Source organism: Passer montanus, unplaced genomic scaffold (assembly GCF_014805655.1).
Source record: "Passer montanus isolate IOZ18808 unplaced genomic scaffold, ASM1480565v1 scaffold4, whole genome shotgun sequence".
NCBI classification, from domain to species: Eukaryota; Metazoa; Chordata; class Aves; order Passeriformes; family Passeridae; genus Passer; species Passer montanus.
In genome coordinates this window covers 15,614,986-15,637,679 of record NW_024368818.1, presented here as the reverse complement: position 1 = coordinate 15,637,679, position 22,694 = coordinate 15,614,986, and the positions used below count along the sequence as shown (strand labels likewise).

General features: G+C 38.6%; 1 protein-coding gene across 28 annotated transcripts in view; it reads left to right on the top strand.

Annotated features, from left to right (window-relative positions):
• DLG2 (discs large MAGUK scaffold protein 2) overlaps nt 1-22,694 on the top strand; it is a 982,417-nt gene that overhangs the window by 561,347 nt on the left and 398,376 nt on the right. For 5 of the 28 annotated variants that reach the window (XM_039718608.1, XM_039718606.1, XM_039718605.1 and 2 more), the window contains exon 1: nt 1,913-2,324. The exons of the other annotated variants lie outside the window; for them this stretch is intronic. In XM_039718608.1, the coding sequence (XP_039574542.1) occupies nt 2,028-2,324 (297 nt within the window). In that variant the 5' untranslated portion in view covers nt 1,913-2,027. Of the gene's footprint in view, nt 1-1,912; nt 2,325-22,694 lie in introns of those variants that run through there. 28 annotated transcript variants of the gene reach the window in all.

Sequence of the window (22,694 nt, the reverse complement as noted above, 5' to 3'; positions counted from 1 at the left end):
AGTCCTGCTGGAAGTGGTGCAGTAATGACTTGAATTACTTTCTGGTAGACAAGTTTTTAGGTGTTCAGGGTTGAATTTCCCTCGAGCACTAGAGGAAAGCAGCTTTCTGGACAGCTCACACACCTTTACTTCTTATGCTTGAGTAAAACTGCAGAAGATGGATTCAGGCTTATGTAACTTTACATTTACTTTACATGTAGCAATGTTTTTCTTGTAGACTCCCTTAGCTCAGGTTTTTAAGTGCTGGCTTCCACATCTATGCTTGCAATTCAGAAGTGCATTAATATTTCTTTTTTAAACATGAAGTGACCTGAATTCTATGCCAAGCTCTGTGAGTTCTTGCAGTTGAGCTTTTGTTATGTGAGACTGTATGGTGCATGATTTTGGCTGTTCAGTGGAGTTCAAAATAAACCTTGCATTATCACATCAGTTTAGTAAAAGTGGGACAAGCACCTTGAATGGAAATACAGCTAAAACCGATGTGAGTTTCATATGCAGCAATTTGAACTGCGATGTTGTCAAAATATTTTCTCCACTGTTAAAGCACTGCCATAATTCTTTTTTTTTATACAAGAATTACTGCCAGGGTTTATTGTTATGCATTTTAGCAATATCTAAATTTTGAGGAATTTTAGGTTAGCTCTGTAGGAGGAATTAAATAACTGAATCAGTTGGTTGTTTTTTTTTTTGCATCAGTGCATTTGTAAAAATTCATATATCACTTGAAATCAAATAGAGTTGTCTTTGTCTTTGAAGTCTTCAAAAGTAGATTTTTTTTTAGACTTTGTAATAGTAAAACTATATATATTACTAATTCTTTTTAATTTCTGTGTGTTTCTGTGTGAACACCATAGAAATCCTAGTTGACCACCAACAGGCCCAAAAGTATTGTTACACATTCCTGTATTTATTTTTAGAAATCAATTTGTTATTTCCTATGGTTAAATGTACCTGAAATATGCTTAAGTTAAAAGAAAATCTAAAAAAAGTACACACATATGTCCATGACATAAATCCATGACCCAATGAGTGTCTTACAGGCCTAAGGATGGAGGTACCTGAGACTGGAAAACACCCCTAAAAATCTCAAGGTGCTTGGAATAATCAGACCAGATTTGTTCACTTTACACTTCTGTCATTCTATAAGAAGAAATAAAAGAAAATACTCTCACAGAAAATATTCGGGATAATTTAAGGAAAAGAGATTGTATTAGGAAGAAAAATCCAAGAGGGGATTTACAGAAAACTCTGCACAAAAGGTTATTGGCAAGCACCAAAGAATTTAAGGGGTGAAAAACAGAAGAGAAAATGATACATCAATCAGAAACTTGAGGTCCTTACACACACACATGCACGCACAAAATATTCACGTTACGTATATAAGATGCTGGAGAGTTGTTCATTTGTGGCATAGGTCTTTTTGGCTTTATTTTTAAATTCAGCCTCTTGCTCTCTGCGCTGTGTTTGGTGCACATTAGCACATAGCGTCGTTCATGCTGTGGTTTAGCATTTAGGGCAGATAACATTCTTCCCGGACTTGTCATTTGCATCTTCTGATGCAATTTTGTTGACAAGGTCTTTTCAGGCATGCAGGGACAACAACACTCCCGCGCCTGTTTGGATCATTGGTAAAGCAGTATCTTTTTCAGTACTTTGTCTAGATGCTATTTCCACAAGAAAGCACTTTGCCTGTAAAGCTTGTACATATAAATGTGCTTCAGCAGGGTGCCTGTGACTCGCGTCAGGGTCAGCTAGAAAATGACTAAATCTTCCTGAAAATTGCAAGAGTGGTTTTTGTTGGTTGTTGCATCCCCCCCCGCCCCATCCCTTCCCGTGGTTTGTCATCCAGAAAGGGATGCAGGCGCGCGTCCCGGCCACGCGGAGCATTGATTGCTTCTGCCTGCAGCGGGGATGCTGTCAAGTGGCTGCGCGAGTGGAGTCCGGCCGTGACTCGGGGCCGCCGGGCAGCGCCCGGGCCCCGCCATGCCCCGCCGCTAGCCCGCGCTGCGCCGCGGGCAGGGCGAGCCATGCACGGCCGCCTGCCCCGGCAGCACAGCTGCGGCAGGGCCGCCGAGGGCTCGGACGGGGGCAGGAATGTGCCCCCCGCCGCCAGGGATGCCCACTGCGCCTGCCGCTGGCACCAGCCCCCGGCGGGCCTCCCGCACGGCGCTCCGGCGCTGCCCTCCTGGGGCCGGGGCAGGCTGGTGCCGCTGTGGGACGCGGTGCGGAAGAGCCCCCCCAAATGCCCGGCCAAGCCCCAGGGCGGCCCGGGGCAGTGGTGGTCCGAGTGCGGCTGTGCCCACGGCTGGGCCCCCCCGGTGCAGGTGAGCCGATTCTTCACTCTGCAGGCGACTTAGAGGATGCTCCGGGGAGAGAAAGTGAGGTTTGCTGGTGTCGACAACTTTTTGTGGCGTGTCCCGATGTGTGTTTAGTGGTTTATTCTGGAAATTTTATATGCCAGCTGTGTGGGGTGGTCATATCTGTGTTTGGGTATTGCTTCTCTGATACCTGTGAAAATTGTGGGCTGTTCTTGGAAAGGTTTTCTTGTTAAAATATCTTGGTTTGTGCCTCCAGGTTCTGCAGACTTGATATTCCACTGTGGTGTATAGAACTGATGTGTTTAGCTCCCATGTGTAATGGATTTTGGGAGCTTCTGTAAACAGTTTGTTTTCAAATATCGCATGGAGTTAAAATAATATTTTAAGAGGCAACACGAGGGAGGGGGGTGGTAGATTTACTGTTAAGAGAAAGGGTGACCTTTTTCTCCTCTTTGGAACTTCAAATGCAGTGGAAATATTTAATAAATATGAAATAGCTCTTTAGTTTTCACAAAGCTATTGATTTTTATTTAAATGCAGGGCAGTGTATTTGCAAATATAAACCAAGCAGGGTCTATGATGTGTATAATTACCTGTAAGAACTAGACTGAAACCCAGCACTGTGAAATAGGAATCTCAGTGGCACTCATCGGATGGTTAATACTAAAGAGCATTAAAACTACCTCCACTGATTCATTTCATGTCTCACATAGAAAACTTTCAGCTTATTCAAAAAATGGCAACATAGAATGCTTTTGTCAGTATTTCACAGAAGAAAAGGGCAGAATATATTGCTGAAATAAATTTTTGAAATATATCTCTACTTACTGATAAAGTGTACACTACAGTTTAACTAGGCTCAGCCCACACTGAACATGGGCACCCTCTTTAGATATTACATCAATTCTTTCATGGAAATGGTTTTCATATATTTTCACTCTACAGAACAGCAATAAGGCAAAGGATTGTCAGATAGTGTAGCTGTATTTTATCTTGTCTTATGGTCTGAAAAAGTGATGTTCTGTTGACTGAAAATGATTGTTTTATAAAAAAGCTTCTTTTATTCTCTCAAATTGAGTATCAAGTGGAAAAACTAAGCTTTCTGTTATATTTTTGAGTGACCAAAATGTTGCATGTGACTAGAAAATATTTTCTATATTTTCTTTCATATACAAAGCATATACAGCTGTTTATGTTGGAATAAAGCCAAAGTTAAAATAATATATAAAGCATCAAATTCAAGTTTTTTCAAATTTGAATTATAAAAAGTTCTAAATATTTTCCTAGGCTCTTTTTGATTTGGAAAAAGCTTGAAGGAAAAAATACCTTCAATGTAAAAGCACCCTGACTTTCAAAGGTACAGAATTTATAACGAGAAAATGTAGGAGCATTTAAAAAAAAAACAACCCAAAAACAAAAAGGTCCTTCTAAGATGTACTGTAAAGTTATTTCAGTGTTTTTAATACCTTTATGATCTCATCCTCACGTGTTTAGATAATGTGGAATTATTCATGTTTATGTACTTCTTATGTTGAATACAGAACTTTGTTCTGGAAACTTGCTTTACTGTATGTTCTGAAGGCCAGCTACCTTACTCTGTTTAGGAAGGTGTCTTTCTTGGGTTCTGTCTAGAATGCATTTATCACTGTGTCTGGGGGTGGACTGATGTACTTGGGCAAATACTTGTGGTTTCAGTGTCACAGAGTTGAGAGATAGTTTGTTTCAAATAAAAGTCTCCTTTTCTCTGTGCATAGTAAGCATTGTGTAAGGTATGGGCAGGAAGGGAGGAGTGTGTGTACATTTGTTTGTGTGTGTGCACGTGTATTGTTGTATGTGCAACAATAGAAAATCATCAATGATATTGCATGGAAACAATATGAGAACGTTATAGGACTGCCATTCTACTTCTCCCTAGTTTGGGGATACAAGTGGAAGTCAGTCATGTTTGTTGAGAGCTCTGTTGATGGAGATATCTTTCTTTCTTGCTAAAATAAAGCAATGTAGTTGAACAGTTAATTTGCTGCCCTAAGGAAGAGGAAAAAAGGAGAATTTATTTTAAATTTCTGTCTAATGTGTAAATGTGAGAATAAATAAGACTTTGGTAGCTTTCAAGATGGATTGCTTTATTACATGGAGTTCTGATCAAGTTTTTCTTCTGCTTGACTTCTTTTAGGAGAGACTACTTTCTTCATAAGTAGGAAAGACAGAACACCTTGTGAAACTGCTTCTTGATAGTACTGTTGTACCAAATGGGGTTCACAGGTCCTTCTTTCCTAGAGTTTGTGCTTGACAGCTGTTGCTAATGTGCACTTTGGCATCCTGATCCTGACAGAAGTGTTGATTTTATTGAGAAGTACACGATTCCATTTTCTTTGCCAGTTTCTTCGTTAGTATGTTGGAGCAAAGAGTGTCACTCTGGTAGTATTGATATTACAACTGTCTTAAAAATTTTGCTTTGCTGGCTTACATGTTTTATTTGCTTGTAATGTCATGTTGACTTGTGGTTACAAGAATTCTCTCTGTGTATCCAAAGAGAAATTAACTTAGAATTAAGGAAAAAAAAAACAAAACAAAACACAAAAACCAAAAAAAATCACATACCAACCCCCCCGAATTTTGAAAGTGAGTTGAAATCATGTTTAGATGGAAATTTGATTCCAAGACCTAATTTGACTTTTAACTTCCATTCCTTTTTGACAAACACATTCACAGTTTTGCTTCTTTATTTGAAAGAAAAAGGAATGAGGGAAAGTGAAAAGTAAATTAATAGGCAAGTTTTAGATGTCCCTGTTGCTTGGAAATATTTTTGTCTTCTTTGTGCAGAAGGAACAGAGGGATAGGAGTCTCTATTGCCCTGACTGTAGATTGAAGAGAAATTTGCAGAGTTTGTGTTGCTTGTTCTTGTTTTAGGAAGTCCGAAGTGTGAATTTTACTTTGTGTGGTGCGTAAGGAGGAGGTCCTCCTCTAAACACATTCCTAATATGAGTCTTTGGATTCCATGAGCTCAAGATTATCCTTTTGATGGGGAGGGAAGGTTAGAAGTAGATTCCCATCTTTGGCTGTTTCCCAGTTCAGAAGGCGTTATTGGAGTTCACTGAAATTTAGCTAATTATTTGCTATAAAATTTTCAGCCCTTCTATTATGATATGTTCACAGAGAAAATAATCTCATAGCAGACAGCATCCTGAATGTGTCATCTGCAAAAGTGCAAAAGTGCTTTGTTTCAAAAACTTCCAAAGAAGTGTAAATGTTGACCTGCTTTTTTATTGACAGTTTACTGTCAATATCAGGTTTGATGACTTTTTTGGTTGGTTGGGGATTTTTCTACAATCAATATCAGAAAAGGTTTTTTGTAGTCAGTTTCTTTTAGAAGAAACTATTTCTACTTTTAGAAATAAGCTCTTTAGAAAGAAATAGTTATGTTTTGTTACCTGGTAGAGGATTGTGAGCTAAGCCTAGGCTATAGATGTGGCATGACTTTAAAAGGGCAGCGAGCAGCCAAAGTCTGAAGGATCCACTGAGACCAGTCTTTTGTGTTTGAAGGTCTTTGGGGCTAGTGCTGAAATTCCAGTATTTCATTTGAGAGCTCTTTGCATGGTGTCATGAAGTGGGAGCTTGCTTTAAGGCATTCAGCCTCAGTACTAATGCAAAAGGTCTTCTCTAAGAGACTGGCTCTTAGAGCTGTATGAAGAAATTATTTATCATGGGTTGTGTTTTAGAAAGCTTAGATCACTCCTTTCAGTTCACAGATTCCCACACACAACTGGCCATTCTTCTGGCAAGCCCCTCCCGGCTATAAAGTTACATCAAGCTGTTTCACTTAGCCAAGGGAGAGCTTTTCCCTCTAATCTAGTGTCTTCAAGTGCCAGTAAAATAGCAGTTAAACAGCAAATAAAGAGCAATAATTGACTTTTACACTATTTTTTTTTCTTTTTAATCTTTAAGGCAGTTGAGAGCTAGATGGTATAACTTGAGCTCAAGTTTTGATAGGAATAGCAGGGCAATTTTTCATGAGGAAAAAAGCTCAGGGTGGTATGCTCTTATCAGTGGATTTAGATGACAGCTCTTCATTCAGCATCTTGCCTTGGCTCGATCCTCATGCTGCATTCATAGAAGTGAGGTCATTGAAACATTGTCAGCAATCTGTGCAGCTGCTGTGTAAGAGATGTACAAATGCAGAAACAAAAAAGCTGTTATCATATTCTTTTGAAGATGAGTGATATTGTTCTAACAATTCCTGTATCCAGTCCATCTCACTGACAGAGGGCTTTGAGAAGTCTGCACCATTCTAGGTGGCATTCAGATCTGATTCTCTCCCAGGACAGCTGCTTTAAAAAATCTTTGGTTTTTGCATTCATGTTGAACCTATTTCTTCTACCAAAACCAGGAAATCTTTGTTACTACTGAATTCATAGCAGTTATGTTTGGCATAAAAAGGAGATCAAAGCTCAGCCTGTTGAGGCCAGCAATTTCCTATGTGATGTAGGAAACACTCCTGGTCAGAAGTAACATGAAATGAGGCAGAAGAGCCTTCCCAGGGAAGTGGCATTTAAAAGACTCGTAGATGTGTTGGGTAGGGACATGGTCTAGTGGTGGGCTTGGCAGTGCTAGGTTAATGGTTAGACTCAGTGATCTTAGAAGTCTGTTCCAACCTCAGCGATTCTATGATTCTGTAATTGTTTGGAAATGTGTTTCCTTAGCTTAATGGTTGTTCATGTGACTCCAATTTGAATGGCATGCAATGAAGAGGTCAGAAACTCCAGAAACTAAATATGCTGAGGCCACAGTAGGACTTTCCCTTTAAACATGAAAGTTCCTTTTTTGGTGGTTTTGTTTTGTTTTGGGTTTTAAGGGTATTTTGGTTTTTTGTTTTGTTCTGGTGTTGTTTCTGTTTGTTTTGGGTTTTTTGGGGTTTTTTTTTTGTTTGTTTGTTTTTTTGTTTTTGTTTTGTTTTGGGTTTTAAGGGTATTTTGGTTTTTTGTTTTGTTCTGGTGTTGTTTCTGTTTGTTTTGGGTTTTTTGGTTTTTTTTTTTTTTTTTTTTTTGTTTAATTTTTTTTAAGGAAAGGAAAAAGAAAACATCAGTGTTATTTAGGAGGCTTTGTGGTCTTCAGATTCAGGAACTTGGGGGTGTGGGTGTCAGTCATTCCAGAATTTCCACCATCTCACAGGAGATAATTCAGCAATCCCTGCCTTGATTGATAATGTAGTGTTGCTTTACAAAGGCCACTGCAAAGACAAACTTCTCAAAGTAAAAAAAAAGTGGTTATTTTTTCATTTGTTAAATAATATTCTGTCTCCTTCTATTAAAGTATCAGGTCTTTATCAGTGTTAATATTTTTGATAATACATAATATTAAGTCTTAGCAAAGAAATTCAAGAAATAGGCATGGTTACACATATCATGAGAGTATTTGTGTGCAAGATGTTCCATATATTTTCCTTTAAATACACTATGTACTGTACTTACCAATGAGACTAATGATTTACAGTTTAATAATACATTATTTGGCTCCTGCTAATTGTTCAGTCATAAATATCTTAATTCCTAATTTGCATTTGTTGCACCATGTTTAGAATTGCATTTATTTAAACCTGTATTTCAAAGTTTCTCCTCCTAGATGCCCAAAAAAGCCAAGAACATTTTCTCCCCTCGACATATAATTTGGCTGCTGGGATTTTCAGAGGGGGGATGAAAGGGGACATAGAAAGGGAATTGTAGGGTTTGGACAGGGTTTATAGCATTGGTAATTGCCAAAACTGCACAAGTGTTCTGATAGTTCTCCTGCTATTGATAATTTTGTCTAATACTTGCCATGTTTATTCATCCATGCATAAACTGTTCATCATATTTGAGAACGGGCACATTTCTCTAGAAGCCCAAACTGGTACACCCCAAAGAAATTCAAAACCTTTTATTTTTCCTGCACTTTTTCTATATTCTGCCATGCCACATAATTCACTCCTAGGACGATCCAGGCATTTTCACCTAAGTAGATCCTTGCTACCACAGGAACTTAGAACACAGGAAAGTTTTTAATCTTTCCTATAGTACTCTGATGGCAAAGGCCACATAATAGGATTTTAGTCTTCCTGTCTCTTAGACTGCTTCATGAGGTTTCTGGAGCACTTTGGTGGCATGTCAACAGCATTGATAAACTGGATGCTCTCTGCACTAAAACGAAAAAACACCCTGAAATGGTTGTCTTATGGCTTGCATGAAATTATTAGGATAAAGGCTTGATAACCATGGCTGGGCTTTGTGTCTAATGTTCCACTACATTTAAATTGGGCATTCTAAGATGCAAACTCTTTACAGCAACTCAGCAAGGTGGCTTTGATCTGATCCAAACAAAGGAAGTGAAGGGTGATGCATGACAATTTGTAGCTGGACACTGAGCAATGGCTCAGATTGAGATAGAATTGATCTCAGCTATTTTGGCGTGCCTTGAAGACACAACCTGAAAATTGATTTCCCTATTGGAAATGTCTCTCTCTGCTGTGCTGGCGTACAAAGATATCAGACTTCTCCACCAAAAAATACAACCAAAAACAAACAAAACCCCTAAAAAACTAAAGGGAGTGTCTGGTTATAGTAGTGACAAAATTTTAAAGAGTTTGCCAGTTTATCTCTGTTTCCCCATGTGTGCATCTGACTTTTGGATGAAGGATAATGAAAATAAAGCCAAGCAAATGTCAAGAAAGGAATATGGACTCAATTACTTTGCTTTTAAGAACATGTTTGGTTTAAAATAAACCATAGATTATTACAGTAGAGCTTATAAATTTAATAAGATATACTCATTTATCTTTTTGTATAAGTATTTTTAATAAATTACTATAGTTAATCAGAATAGTTGTCTCAATAGTCATCTAATTTCAAAATCTTCCATCGTTTTGTGAGTTGAAAATACAGGGATTAAAAAAGGAATTCTTTATGCATTGAAAACCAAGGTCCTGTAATATCTAAACCAAACATTAGAAAAACAAACAAAATAATCCTTTTTGTAAATTCAAAATCTGGTATAAGCTTTCTTTTAAGTTACAGGAGCCAGCTATGAATACAGTACAAAATCCAATTTAGCAAAAAACCAGCTGGTTTTGATTTGGATATTATTGTACTTTCAATACAGATTTTTGCCTTTCTGATTAAGTATTTGTACAAGTAGAAGCACGTTACTTCAGCAGCTGAAATTGTTCATATAATTGGTCAAACAGAATATCAGACAAATGATTTTCATTATGCATTTCAAATGAGAGCAGGATGGTGTCGTGTCTCAGGATTCCTGTAGCTGCCCTCCCGGAGCAGCTACTTGCAGCCAGGTATGAAATCAGTTAAACTGAGGCTTTTAACATTCTTGTTCTCTCTTCAGACTCCTTGTTTACATTGGTTTTGGTTTTAAATTCCAATAAATGTTCTATACTGAGCTGCTATTTCTTGCATTCATGATCACAGGAACAGGAATTATTATTTATACATGTGCTGGTTTGTCCAGGTTTTGTGTTGTGACCATCACTCACCTGAGAGCTGATCACATTCATTGAAAATATAAGGTCTAAGCTCTGTTTTTACTTTTTTTTCATTCTGCAGAGCCTACTTTGGGGAAAAAAATAAAATAGGTGTTTGAGAGACCTATTTCATGGCCCAGTTGATGTCCACTAGCACAGCTTCTAGTGCCTGGACAAAGTTGAGAGCAGAAGCATGTGATAAGGGTCATCTCCCAGCACAGCTGCCTCTTCTAAAGGTAGTCACACTGATGTGCAATTTGGTGCATGCAGTTTGGTTTTGACAACACAGCAGTGCTCAGGGACCTCCCCATGCTGAGCACAGAAACATATCAAGCTTGTTTCTGCCTCCAAGAATTCAGAAGTAATAATGTTTCACTTAAGAAATGGAGAATTTGGGAGATGACTTTTTCCCTTTCTCTTTATGTTTTCACTTTCTGCTCAGTGGACACATCTGGGTTCTATCAAAATCTATGTCTTGCAGTCATGAGTGTAGAAGTCACTTGTCATACTCTGTGAGACTGCAATTGGGCACACAGGATCAAATGGCCAAATGACATTTTGAAAGAAAAAGAACCACAATTTTTTTATCTAGATGTTCGGTAAGAAGTTAGTCGGAAAAACAGAGCCCTGGTCTTATCTTCAGTTTGGGGCTGATGCTGCCTCATTTGCTGCTGTGTTTTTGAATGGTCTCTATACCACTAGCTCAGGCAAAAATTCAGAGGCAGGTGCTGCACAGGAAAGGCTTAAGAATCACACCCACATGACTGACAGCATTGTCCAAATGCTCCTTGAATTCTGTCAGGACTGGTGCTGTGAGCACTTCCGTGGTGAGCCTGTTCCAGTGCCCAAGCACCCTCGGCCTGATGAACCTTTTCGTAATGTCCAACCTAAACCTCCCACAGCACAGCTTTGTGCAGTTCCCTCAGCTCCTGTCACCAGAGAGAAGAGATCAGTGTCTGCCCCATCTCTTTCCCTCATAAGCATGTATAGACCACAATGAGGTCTCCCCTCAGGTTCTCTGCTCCAGGCTGAGCAGACCAAGTGTCCTCAGCTGCTCCTCATGTGGCTTCCCCTCAAGGACCTTCACCATCATCGTGGCCTTCCTTTGCACACTCTAACAGCTTCTTTGGATGCAGCCCAGGGTACAGTTGTCTTTCTGGCCTGCAAGCACGCATTACCAGTCACATTTAACCTTTCATCCACCAGTTCCCCCAAATCCTGGTCTGCAGGGCTGCTTTTAATACATTTCATTCCCTGGACTGTGTTGATGTCATTGGTTGCCCTGGCCCAGGTATGGGACCTCAAAACTTGGCCTTGTTGAACCTCATGAGTTCCTATGGTCCCACTGGGCATTTTAGAAAACCCTGGCCTATAGAATGTACAACTTTGAAAAAAGATACAGTTTACTATAATTATTATTCTAATTTTTAATAGTTATTTTTTAAATCTTTAAAGATATCAAAGAAGAAATAGAAATACAAAGTGGAGCAATATCAGTTTGTTGTGTGTCGATTTGACTGCACCATAGTTTTTCTGTAATGTACCAGGTGTAGATCTACTACACATATTAAGCAAAGTCATGATCCACTGCAGTTGCCTCTGGGGCAGTTACTAGCTTGCTCATCCTCTTCAAGTATAAAGGTAGAAGCAATCTGATCACTTCTGCAGGCATAAATCTGCAAAATATTGTCTTTTTTTTCCTTTAAGTTGTCATGGCAGTATTCTCAGTGGATCTCTTTTAGCTGAGATGCATTTAAGTCTATGTAGTCAGCACAAAACTGGAATTCACACATTACTTTTTAAATAATTTGTGCTGGAAATTGAGGTTATCACTCCTAGTTATTTTGGTTTTAAGCACTGGTTGCTGTCTATCAGCTAAGCTAATTTGTGTACCAAGAAATAAAATGTCATGTTAATCATATGGAGAATATAGAAAGAAATTAATCAGCTCTTAGTAGTAGTTGAAGATGCAGAATTGCAGAAATATTTTGCTGAATGGACAAAACCTAAAAAGCTCCTCAGATTCATAATTCTTTGGTCCTTGTATCCTCTGATGGTAGCCCTTGTCATTTCTAACCAAAAGGTTTCCTTCTGCTCATTTTATATAATGCCCTTTCAAAATGCATGTTGGTACTGCATTTAGTATCTGAAATTTACTATCTGTTTTCCTTCTCACCTTTGCTCCTTTCTGTCTTCTTCTCGAAGAGTCCCATTACTCCTACATTTCTTTTCTCATAAGTCATCTGTATTTTCACATTTTTGAATGGTTGCCAAAGCAGTAGTGGAATTACTGGGTTTACCTGTATGCTCTTTGTCTGATTTCCAGATGGAAATCTTATTTCTTGTGGTTCACTTGCCAGGATTTGTCCTCAGGTGATAATAACTTTAATGTACTTTCTGCCAGTTTCTATTTCATCATGTTACCTCTTGCACTTGAGGGTTCAGCAAATCTGACAAACCAGCAAAATGCAAAAGGTAACAGAATTGCCACAGCAAAAACATTTGCTAGCACAGGGATGAGGGGTAAAGGAGCTAGGTTTTGGTGTTATTAATAATAAAAGCAATAATAAAACTACAGAGATGCAGGAAATTCTTTTTGCAGACTGAAGTATTAGTTGGTATTCAGCAACCAACCGGGGCAGGCGAGGTGATGAAAGCAAAATTGGTCCTGTTTGTTTTCTCCAGATGTCATTACTACCTGATGTCTTGACATTTCTGTAAGCGCCTCAGAAGGAACAGCTCCATGTGATTCTTTTGTTTTCTGATAGATTTGTGAGTTAGGTCAAGGTTCATTTCATTTCACACTGGGAAGGCTGAGGTAGGAAGGTTAACAAATGTTTTTTTGGATTGTACTTAGAACAGAGGTAGAGCTTAATTTTCAACCCCTTTGTCATAGCTTAGTCCTAAGGCAACAGCTAGACTGAACCTACCTGCACAATTTGTTGAACAGCTCTAAGTTTTAACTCAGCTATGTGGAAGGGTGTCTGAAATCTGTTCTTGTTGGAACTTTAAGCGTCCTTGCTGGTTGTGGCCACCCTTGAGGTGCAGCATCAAGCTCAGTGACCTTTATGGGGAGTCTCAGTGACTTCCTGGGTCCATGAGTGTGGGTTTGTTGCTAAGATTTCCATTGTTTTGAGGTTAGTGGCTCTTCATATTACTGTAGAAAGATGCAGTGGGTTCTTTGTTCAAGTGGGGCAGTTTGCATCAGCCTGCTCTGTGTGTTGGAATTTTCAGCTAAAGGCAAGGCTGTGCTCTTAGAGTGAGGCGCATACTGACTTGGAGATACAAAGCAGTTACTTAACCAGCACTACTTCAACCTTTTCCATCAATAGATTATGTTCCTTTCAGCAGTTTGAGATGACCTTATTGCTGGGATGTCGTACTGGGCTGGTCAACACAGTTTAAGCAGTTCTTGTACTACTGAATTGGTAAACTCAGAATAAGAGGAGAAAATGCTGAAAATATAAGAGCAAAGCAATGGCATAAAAAGTCATTAAGTGTAGCTGGAACTTTTTTTAAAGATATTTTTCCTCAAATACAGAAGGTCATTAAAAAGCTGCTGATGTGGAACACAGTTCAGCAGAGTTCTTAACACTGTCTGCAGATAACTCTGATACAGTCTGGGTTGGTGAGACTTGGTGATACTTTGAATGCTGAAGTTAACCCAAAAGTTAAGTACCCTTCTCAACTGCAAAGCAGCAATCTAGCCTGCAATTATTCCTTTTTAAAAATTCATGCTATTGTTTTTTTTTCCATTCCTACATAAAACTAAATAAAAAAGAAGTCCTTTTAAAATCCACCTGATATGTAAATTGACAGGATTATAAAACAAAAAGTTTTCAAGATTTAATACAAACACACAGAAAATTCTACTTCTTCATTTGTTTGTAATTTTAAATTCATCTTGAAATGACAGTGGGGTTTCAACAGTGGGGTTTCAACAAGAGGGGCAGACTAGGGGAAAGTAACATTTTTGTAGAGATCTTGTACTCAGATTCCATCCAACAAAAAAGTTTTAAAGGCACAAAACCAAAAAATTTAATTGCTGCAATGACTGGTCTTTGACTATTGAAGCGCTACTGGGAAAAGTTAATGAAGCAGAGCATCAGTTAATCTGAAAGTAATACAAAGTAGTAATACTGCCTGAGATTATTAGATGCAAAAGTTCAGACATTGTGATGCAGGAGTTTTGGGTTGGAACTCAGCAATCTCTACTCTATTCTTATTTCCCTTGAAAATTCGGTAAGAATAGCTAGCAAATTCCTCCAGACTTAAACAGCCCACATAGTTCTGCAACCATAAATAAATAAACCTCTATGAAAAATCAAATGGCTATATTGTTCTTACTCTTCTAATGCAAAGTATTTCCCTTGTAAACCACTCAGTTATCGCTGTCATTTGTTCTTAATGCATTAGAAGTTTGTAAACAACCAATTGGCAAAACTCCAATGAGGCTTTATAATAGCTATTATCTAAGATTTATTTTAAAAATATAACATTTTAATGTTCATAGGAAGGCAGTAATCCAGTTGGGAAGGTTTAAAAAGGTGAGGTACAGTTAAACAATTTCTAAAATTCTCCAGTGGAGACATTGTGTGCTATTCCCAGCTGATCTGTTATATTAACTTATAAAAAGTAGTTTTACTAGTTAAATTATTTATCATTCACTTCATTGACAGCAGTACTTGTTTTCATAGAAATAAATACTTGTTATAAATGGCATTACACATACAAGGCATAAAGTAACGTGGAATGCGTTTTTTTCCTATATGATATAAGGAAAAAACTTGGAGAGTTGTGTCTTTGTGTATAAACTGTATGAGCTTTTGTAGGATGTAGTTGCATCAGTTTTTGTCACACTGATCTTTATTCGGTATGAGTCCTTTATGAAAGTTTTGTCATCGCTGTCTTGACTTGAGGTATTACATGTCTGTAGTGGTTTTTCAGAGATAGTGGAAAAGCTTTGGGAATTCCATAAGATCATTTTAAAAAATATGATGGAAAGTGTTCTGAAGGGTGCTTTAATTGCAGAACTGCTAGATCAAGTTTTGGTTTCCCCAGCTGGCAGCCCCCACAGAACCACTCTCTCACTCTCCCTGCAGCAGGGAGAGGGTCGGATAAGCAGGAGAGAGAAAGTGCATGAACTGAAATAAAATCAGAGAAATCTCACCAGTTCCTGTCACAAGCAAAGCAGCCCCACTGAGGGGCCAGCTGCTCAGCATGGGGATATCCATTGGCTGTGGTCTCTTTGTGGGTATGCCTTCTTTGCCATGTAGTACCATTACTGCTCTGGTCCAATTGTTCCCTCATTCTCTTGTCCTTGGTATTTTCTCTCCTTTATTAAAGATGTTTTCACAGAGGCTTGGCTGAAGGTCTCAGCCATGTCTGTCACGGTCCGTTTGGATCGCTCATATTTACAGGACAAGGTACTCTGTAAGTTAAACTTTATTCTACAAGCTCAGTAGGTAATGCAACAAACAAACTAGTTGCAGCCATTTTCACAATAAACCTTCCCTCTCATGTCCTAGATGATAAAGGTTGAAACATGAGCTCTTCAAATTGATGAAGAATTGGTGAGTTATTTATGCTCTCGCATTCAAGTCTTCCACTTTTCTGTGAAGCAAATAATACTGATCATGTGGGTCTAAGGAGACTTCATAGAACCCTTCGTTATCTAAAGGGGCTACAAGAGGTCTGGAGAAAGACTTTTTACAGGGGTATGTTGTGACAGGGCAAGGGGGAATTAGTTTAAACTGAAAAGGAAGCAGGTTTGTACTAGACATGAGGGAGAAATCCTTCACTGTGAGGGTGGCAAGGCACTGGCACGGGTTGTCCTGAAGAGGTATGGATGCCCCATCCCTGGCAGTGTTCGAGGCCATGTTGGATGGGACTTTGAGTACCCTGGTCCAGTGAAAAGAGTCCCTGCCCATGGCAGGGGGGTTGGAAGTGCATGATCCTTAAGGTTCCTTCCAACCTAAAGCATTCTATAAATTGATTCTATAATTTGATGCAAGCAACTGTCCTGGGTGAAACCGTAGGCCTGTTCAAGCCCTTATACCAAATAATATACAGAATGTTGTGGAAGGAGTTTGAAGAGAAAGGAAAAGTTACCTCCTCCTAGTTATATACAGTTCACATATTTTATAATTGCTGCTAAATGAACACATTCATTTTGTCAAATATGAGATTTTTTAAAATGTGCTTTACAGGGATATTGCATTTTAGTTAATACTGAAGTATTTTTACAACATTTAAATTAGTGTAGAATTTTGTCATTAAACACTGCAATTTTAAGTGAAGAAGCAGAGAGGAGAAGCAGCACGGTCTTCCTTTCCTTACCTCACTCTGCAAAGCTACATGGGTTTTGTTGCAAAGTCTTCTTTGGGTCTTCTCAGAAAGTAGTTTTCTTGGGGAAAAAAAATACACTTTTGACTTCAGGCTGAATAACATTTTTTTCTTTTAAAATTTTATGTCAATTTTTAAAGACAACCTGTTCATCAAAAATGTGTTTATGCTGCATTGTGAAAGATTTTTTAAATATTTTGTTCTAAACTGGGCAAACCTGTAATGTTTTCTTAATGCAGCTTCTTTATTTTTTAAAGAATATCAGTATTATTTTCTAAACTTTGCTTGGTTTGTCAAGTATTTTGTTCTTTATGACTTTGTTTTTCAATTTAACTGTGAATATTTCAAAAATTAAAATATTGAAATCAAAAATGAACTTACTGGGAAACAAATCAAAACAGTTTAATATACAGTAAATGAGATGGTGTTTAAGGCCGCTTGTTTCCTTGTCCCTTGCACTAGGAGTTTTCAATCTCTCTCCTCTCACCTGTTGCCTCTCAACAAATAATTATAGCCTGCTTCTTTTTGGTCACCCATTTTTGTGAGAAGGGAAGGAATCAGAGAATATAGAAGTTATTTCCAGTATTTCATCCTTCATATGTGGTATTTCTATTTCATCATGGCTATTTAGGAGCTCTGACATTGAGATTTGCTTTAGAGCTTCTTTGGCAAAGTATGACATCTGATTCCAGAAAATACCTGGTAATGTCAGTTTTTGTGTGACTTTTCTAAGCAGTCTACAAATATTCTATACCGTCCTCCTTAAAACATAATTGTAACCGAAATCTTGACCTTACTGAAATCTGCAACAGTTGTGTGCTCTGAATTTTACCAATGGTAAAACAGTCATGTCTGGCCTCTGAAGGATGACAGAATATCCCGAGTTCGAAGGCACCCGCAAGCATCATAGAGTCCAGCTCCTGGCCCTGCACAGAACCGTCCCCAAGAGTCACACCGTGTGCCTGAGAGCATTGTCCAAACGCTTGGAGCTCTGCCAGGCTGGTGCTGTGACCACTTCCCCGGGGAGCCTGTTCAGCGCCCAAACACCCTCTGGGTGATGAAGGTTTTCCTAATCTGTAATCTAAAACTCCACTGACACAACTTCAGGCCATTCCCTTGGGTCCTGTCACTACTCCTTTCATTTCTACAGTACCAGCCATAAGTGCAGGGAAAATAAACCTGAACAGGTAAAGAGAGCTCTCAGCTGTATTTTGGAAATGGGGACTGGAATTGCAACTTTTTTGAGAGATAAGAAATCATCCATCAGCTATTCTGGGGTTATTTGGGTAGTTTTCTAGGATTTAGTCAAATTTAACAAATTGTTGTAGCTTGGCTCTTACAGTTTGTCACTAAAAGTCCTTGCAAAACTTGTTCTCATGCCACTTCTGTATTCAGTTCCTTTCAAAATTTTTTTCTCTTCTTGAAAATATTTTGGCTGTGACATTAAGTGGGTCTGATATTTAGGTGATTGCTGCATTGAATCTCAGTACAGAGAGGTCTCCTGAGTTCCACCTCACACTGAGGTAAACCAGGTGTGAACAGTTTAGTCCGAAGTAACACAAAGTGAACACTTTGATATTCACATGTATATTTTCACTTCTGAATAGTGGCACAGAATCTAGTTAGCAGTTGTGCTATTGTCCCACAGCTGTCTCATCTCTAATCTTGCCCTCCTATTCTTCCAATGAGTTTTTTGATTAACTTTTTATTCTTAGGATAGCAATTTGTACCAAGGATCTAATTAGAACTTTATGTAACACAGGCAAAGCCCTCCTTTTGCAAGTCTGTCTCACCTCAGTCCTGCTAATCTTGCAGCTTTCAGTATGGAGCATTCTGAAATATCTGATATTTCAAGCTATCTCCTCTGGTTAAAAACAATTTCAGCTATTGAGAGTCGGGAACAGGGTTCATTTGATTCTTTTGTCCCGGTAAGGAAAACTGCAACGTATCTCTAAAATAAGGCATGTTTTTAAATTTCAGTTTTGAGGGTTAGGCTTTTTTGGGGGGGGAATGAATTAAACTGAAGTCTGGTGAACTGAATGATCTCAGATTTGTGACCATAGCTCTTCTGTGTTTGTTTCTGATAAAAAGATAAGTAATAAAGAATTGTATTTTATAAAAGCTGGTGATTTTTCGGGGGAGAGAATGCATAGTTCTGTGTACCTGGAATTAAAATATATTGCCAGTATTTCTGTTTTATCATTACTTGAATAGTCAAGAAAAAAACTATATTACATATAATTTTTACTTCCTGAAAAAAAACCAAACATGTAATTGAGATATGGCTTTAAAATTATAATAAATGTAATCTGAAGATATGGGTATTACTGCTTATCACCAGATAGCACAAAGTAATGTTGTATATTGTGGATAAAATAAGTGATTTCTTCTATATTTACATCAATATGTGTTACTACTTCTAATTCCACGTATTTTGAAGAAGCTATTTATTTATATTAATGTCACGTGAACTGGAAGTATTTTAATAGCAGATGGCTTTTGGTGAGCAGGTTAGGTAAGCCAGGTAGAATATGCTGGACTGGAAAGAAGATACAGTATTTTTCTTTTTCTTCTATGTCTCATCATTCATTTAATATGAAATATAAATTTAATAGGGTATTTTTAAATTAAAATATGTTAATATTGTGCAGACGAGACACGCATCTGAACTGTTGAGTATGTGATCAAAAACCTCAAGAATTACTCAGTTCTAGCTGTGTCAGATCAGTATTGAGCTAATAAGTGAGCAAAAGGGTCTTGAATAACAGATGGGCTGATAGAAAAAAAATGCTTGAACCACTGTTTTTGTGAGAGTAGAGCACTTAAAATTGAAGAAGACATTTCAAAATGTGTCACAAAGCATATAGCATGTGAAGGATGGCTGACTTTAACTTTGGAGTGTCTTGCTTTCTCCTTGTTACAGCTGCCCTAAAAAACCTTGTGCCTCCCACAGATTCTGTGTTCTTCTTGCTGTAATATTTTCTATGTCATTTTTCTCCCATTCCTCTGAAGCACACGATGTTCCCATTTCTTGTCCTCCCAGCCAAACATTTATTTAGTATCAGGGTCAGGTCTGCAGTGGGGTTTTTATATGTTAGTGCTCAGAATTGGTGCACCTGCCTGTGAAGTTGCTTAGTTTTCGGAAAGGACCATCACATTAGGTGTGTGTTTTTCCCAGACATCCCATGGCGAAAGTCAGGATTTACAACAGGCTGAGAATGGTAAATGTGATATTTCTGGCAGGCATCATAATTTACTGGAGGAGGGGGATGTGTTTCATTTGGAGGGTGGGATTGGTGCCTAAAAGGTAGGGTAGGAGGAGACTGGATCTGTCCAAATGCTTCGGGGGGAAGGCTGCCTCATGACTGAATGCCAGTTTATTGGGATAGATGTTGAATTATTTTCTGTTGTACAGGCACAAGAGAAATCTGAGTTCCTGAAGCTGAATATTTTTAGGACTGTGCTCTTTGATCCTGTGTTCTAACTCTCTCCTCTGTTTGTGTTACTAAATGCTATGCTTAGTCCTTTTCCAGGTGTTCTCTTCTAGTGCCTGATGTATAGCACATAACTTTCGTTTTCCTTTGCCAGGAAATGTTTTCTTTATCCCTTCTAACAGTAATCAAAGCTTATTTCTGAAAGCGCTCTCCTGGAGTTTTTCCATTAAAAAAAGAGAACCAAACCACCATCATATCAGAGACAGATATCCAGGAGATGTTTCTTATTGTTACTGTTTTTGCTATTATTACTAGAGGAAGAGGCTGCCTTGACTCTCTGAACCATTTAATGTTCCAGTGTTTTGGGGGGTGCGGTTCAGTGCATGAAGGGTGGTTGTGACGTTTGAAGTTTGCCTAATTGGTTTGCAAACCCATCTTCTCAATCTTGGCTCAGATCAGTTCTGACAGTTTTTAGGTTTTGTGTCTTTGATTGTTATGTGTATTGTTTGATACAGTGAAAGATGAATGTTGTCTTTGTGTACAAGGAAAGTCGTTCCATTTTGTGGGATAAGTGACTTTTCATATATACTTTCACACAGTAAATTCAGAGAGTGCAGAACTTTCCTAGTCCTTTTCAGGTCACTACTAATCATGTCTGCAAAGAGCAGCATCCTAAATGTTTGTGTTTTACCAAGCACAAAATATGTCTTGAAATGAGTAACTAAAAGGTATCCCATAACCCAGGAATGGTCATGTTTCAAAGTGCTGCTTTGTATTCCTTTTTGTGCCTGCGTTGTGAGAAAAAGGGCTGTGTTACTTGCTGCTAGATAACTCACTTCTCCCACCTATTTTGATTCAGTTTAAGACTATTTTGTTACTCAGTGTTTCTACACCCAATTCTAGCCAAAATGATGCTGTTAAGAAATGACAGAATGCTAAAATGTAAAGATGGGGAAAGACCTTATAGGTCACATTGCCCATCTGTCAGAATGTGAGTACTGCCTACTGTATTCATTTCAGTGCTAACCTAAGTTTGTACAAAGGAGTTTTATGCAACAAAGCTTCAACCTCTCCACTAGGGAGACTATGCTATAGATTGTTGAATTTGCCACATAGTTGTAGCTGTGGATAAAATCTACTTGGCTGCCCTTGACATAGGACTGAAAAATATTCCCACAGTAAAAATTGCAAAATATTGATTGAAAAGCAGACAAGTATAAGAAGTTCTTTTAATTAATAACATGAAAGAATTATTTAATTTTTTTATTTCTTTCTTTTGCTTTTAGTGCATTTTATTAAGTTTTTTTGTCCTATTTGTAGCCATACTAGGACTATAATAGATCCTATCCACCTGTTTTTACCCACAATCTATTTTTTTCAAGTTCACAAGGATGTTTTCCCTTGGTCCTTTCTCAAGGGGAATCATCTTCTTTTTTTCCAGGACTATAGTTTTAAGTAAGGTGTATTTTTAAGATTGTGTGCAACTTCTTTGAAAAAATGTTCATTGTGCTGTACTCTCCAGTTGTTTCAGTTGTGGTTCAGAACTATAATGCCCCTTGGAGCTTTGTTTACTAAAGCAATGATATAGCATAGAGCTCCTTTTGTGGCACGGTTACTTCTCATTGTTACTTCTCCTTTACATTGTTTCCTTAGTCTCTAAAACGATGGTGTTGTGTTTCGTTGATTTTCTGGTTTGAATTTTTTTGCTTAATGCTGTTTCTAAGAATTGAGAGGTCAGCAGCAATGCATTTTAGTAGAGTATGTGAGGAGAAGTAGGTGGAGCTTTCTTTCTCCTAGGTGTCTCTTTATCGATAAGGATCGATAAGGGTATAAATATATATGTTTAATCAGTTGCTAATTTATGTGTTTCTATTTTCACATGACAGCTTTCCTTGTGCCTATGGTACTGCTTCTACTTTCTCTTTGTTCAGAGATCTTGTTGTGGCCTTGCAGTACTTGGAAGAGTCGAAGTGAAAGATGGGGTAGATTTTTTAACAGGACCTGCTGTGACAGGATATGGACTAATGGTGTTAAATTGAAAGATGTTTGAATTAGATTAGATTGGATTAGATATAAGGAAGAGGTGTTTCACAGTGATGGTGGTAAAAGAGTGCTCAGAGTTGGTGAATGCCCTGTCCCTGAAAATAAATACTCAAGGTCACGTTGGATGAGGCTCTGAATAACTTGATCTGGTTGAAGATGACCCTGCTTGTCACAGGGTCCTTGGACTAAATGAGCTTCAGAGGTCCTTTCCAATTCAAATCATTCCATGATTTTATGATTTGTTGTTTCTCCTACTTGGCTACATTCATCTTATAGAAGGGCAGTTTTCTTAGCTTGGGCTTATTGTCACACAAACAGAGCCCCAAGTCAAGTGCTCCCCTCAGAGCCCAGCTCGAGTGAGTTCCCGTCTGCACAGGATACATGGTGTACTCAGCATTTTCTTTCATAACTAAAGACAGCTCTTTTGCTTTCTTCTGCTGGTCCAGTCTCACCTCCAATACTTTAATAAAAGGTGGTGAACAAATGTCTGTTCTACAGTGAAATTTCGGAATAATTGGTATTTTGAAGGCAAAGCAGATTTAACTTGGGGAATTTAACTTTCTTGTCAGTTTACATAATTATTTAATTGGATATTGAGAAACAAAGATGACAAACTCACACTAAGGGAAAACACCTTGTGTTGAGGCTCATTTTCACTCCAGACACCTCCCCTCCTCTAGCCATCACTTCAGGTCCCTCTCAGTGCCTTTGGGGGAGCGAGGGACTTGGGGCGCCTCACACATTGGGTTGGGGCCGGGGTCAGGACATGCTTGTTTCTCTTTGCTGCTCCTTTTTCCTCACCCTTTTCTTCCATATTACTCATTTCTCTGGCCCCAGTGGTGGGTCTGGTGTGACACTGGCTGGAACCACCTGTGCCCAGTGTAGGACAGCCCTGGCTTCTCCTCACAGAAGCTTCCCTTGCAGTTGCCTGCTCTCTTGCTTTTTCCATCCAGTAGGGAGCAGAAGGCAGGCAGAAGAGATGCAAGATTCACGCTTCACTAGGATATGCTCCTTAAACCAGACACTTGAATGTAGCAGGGTGAGGAA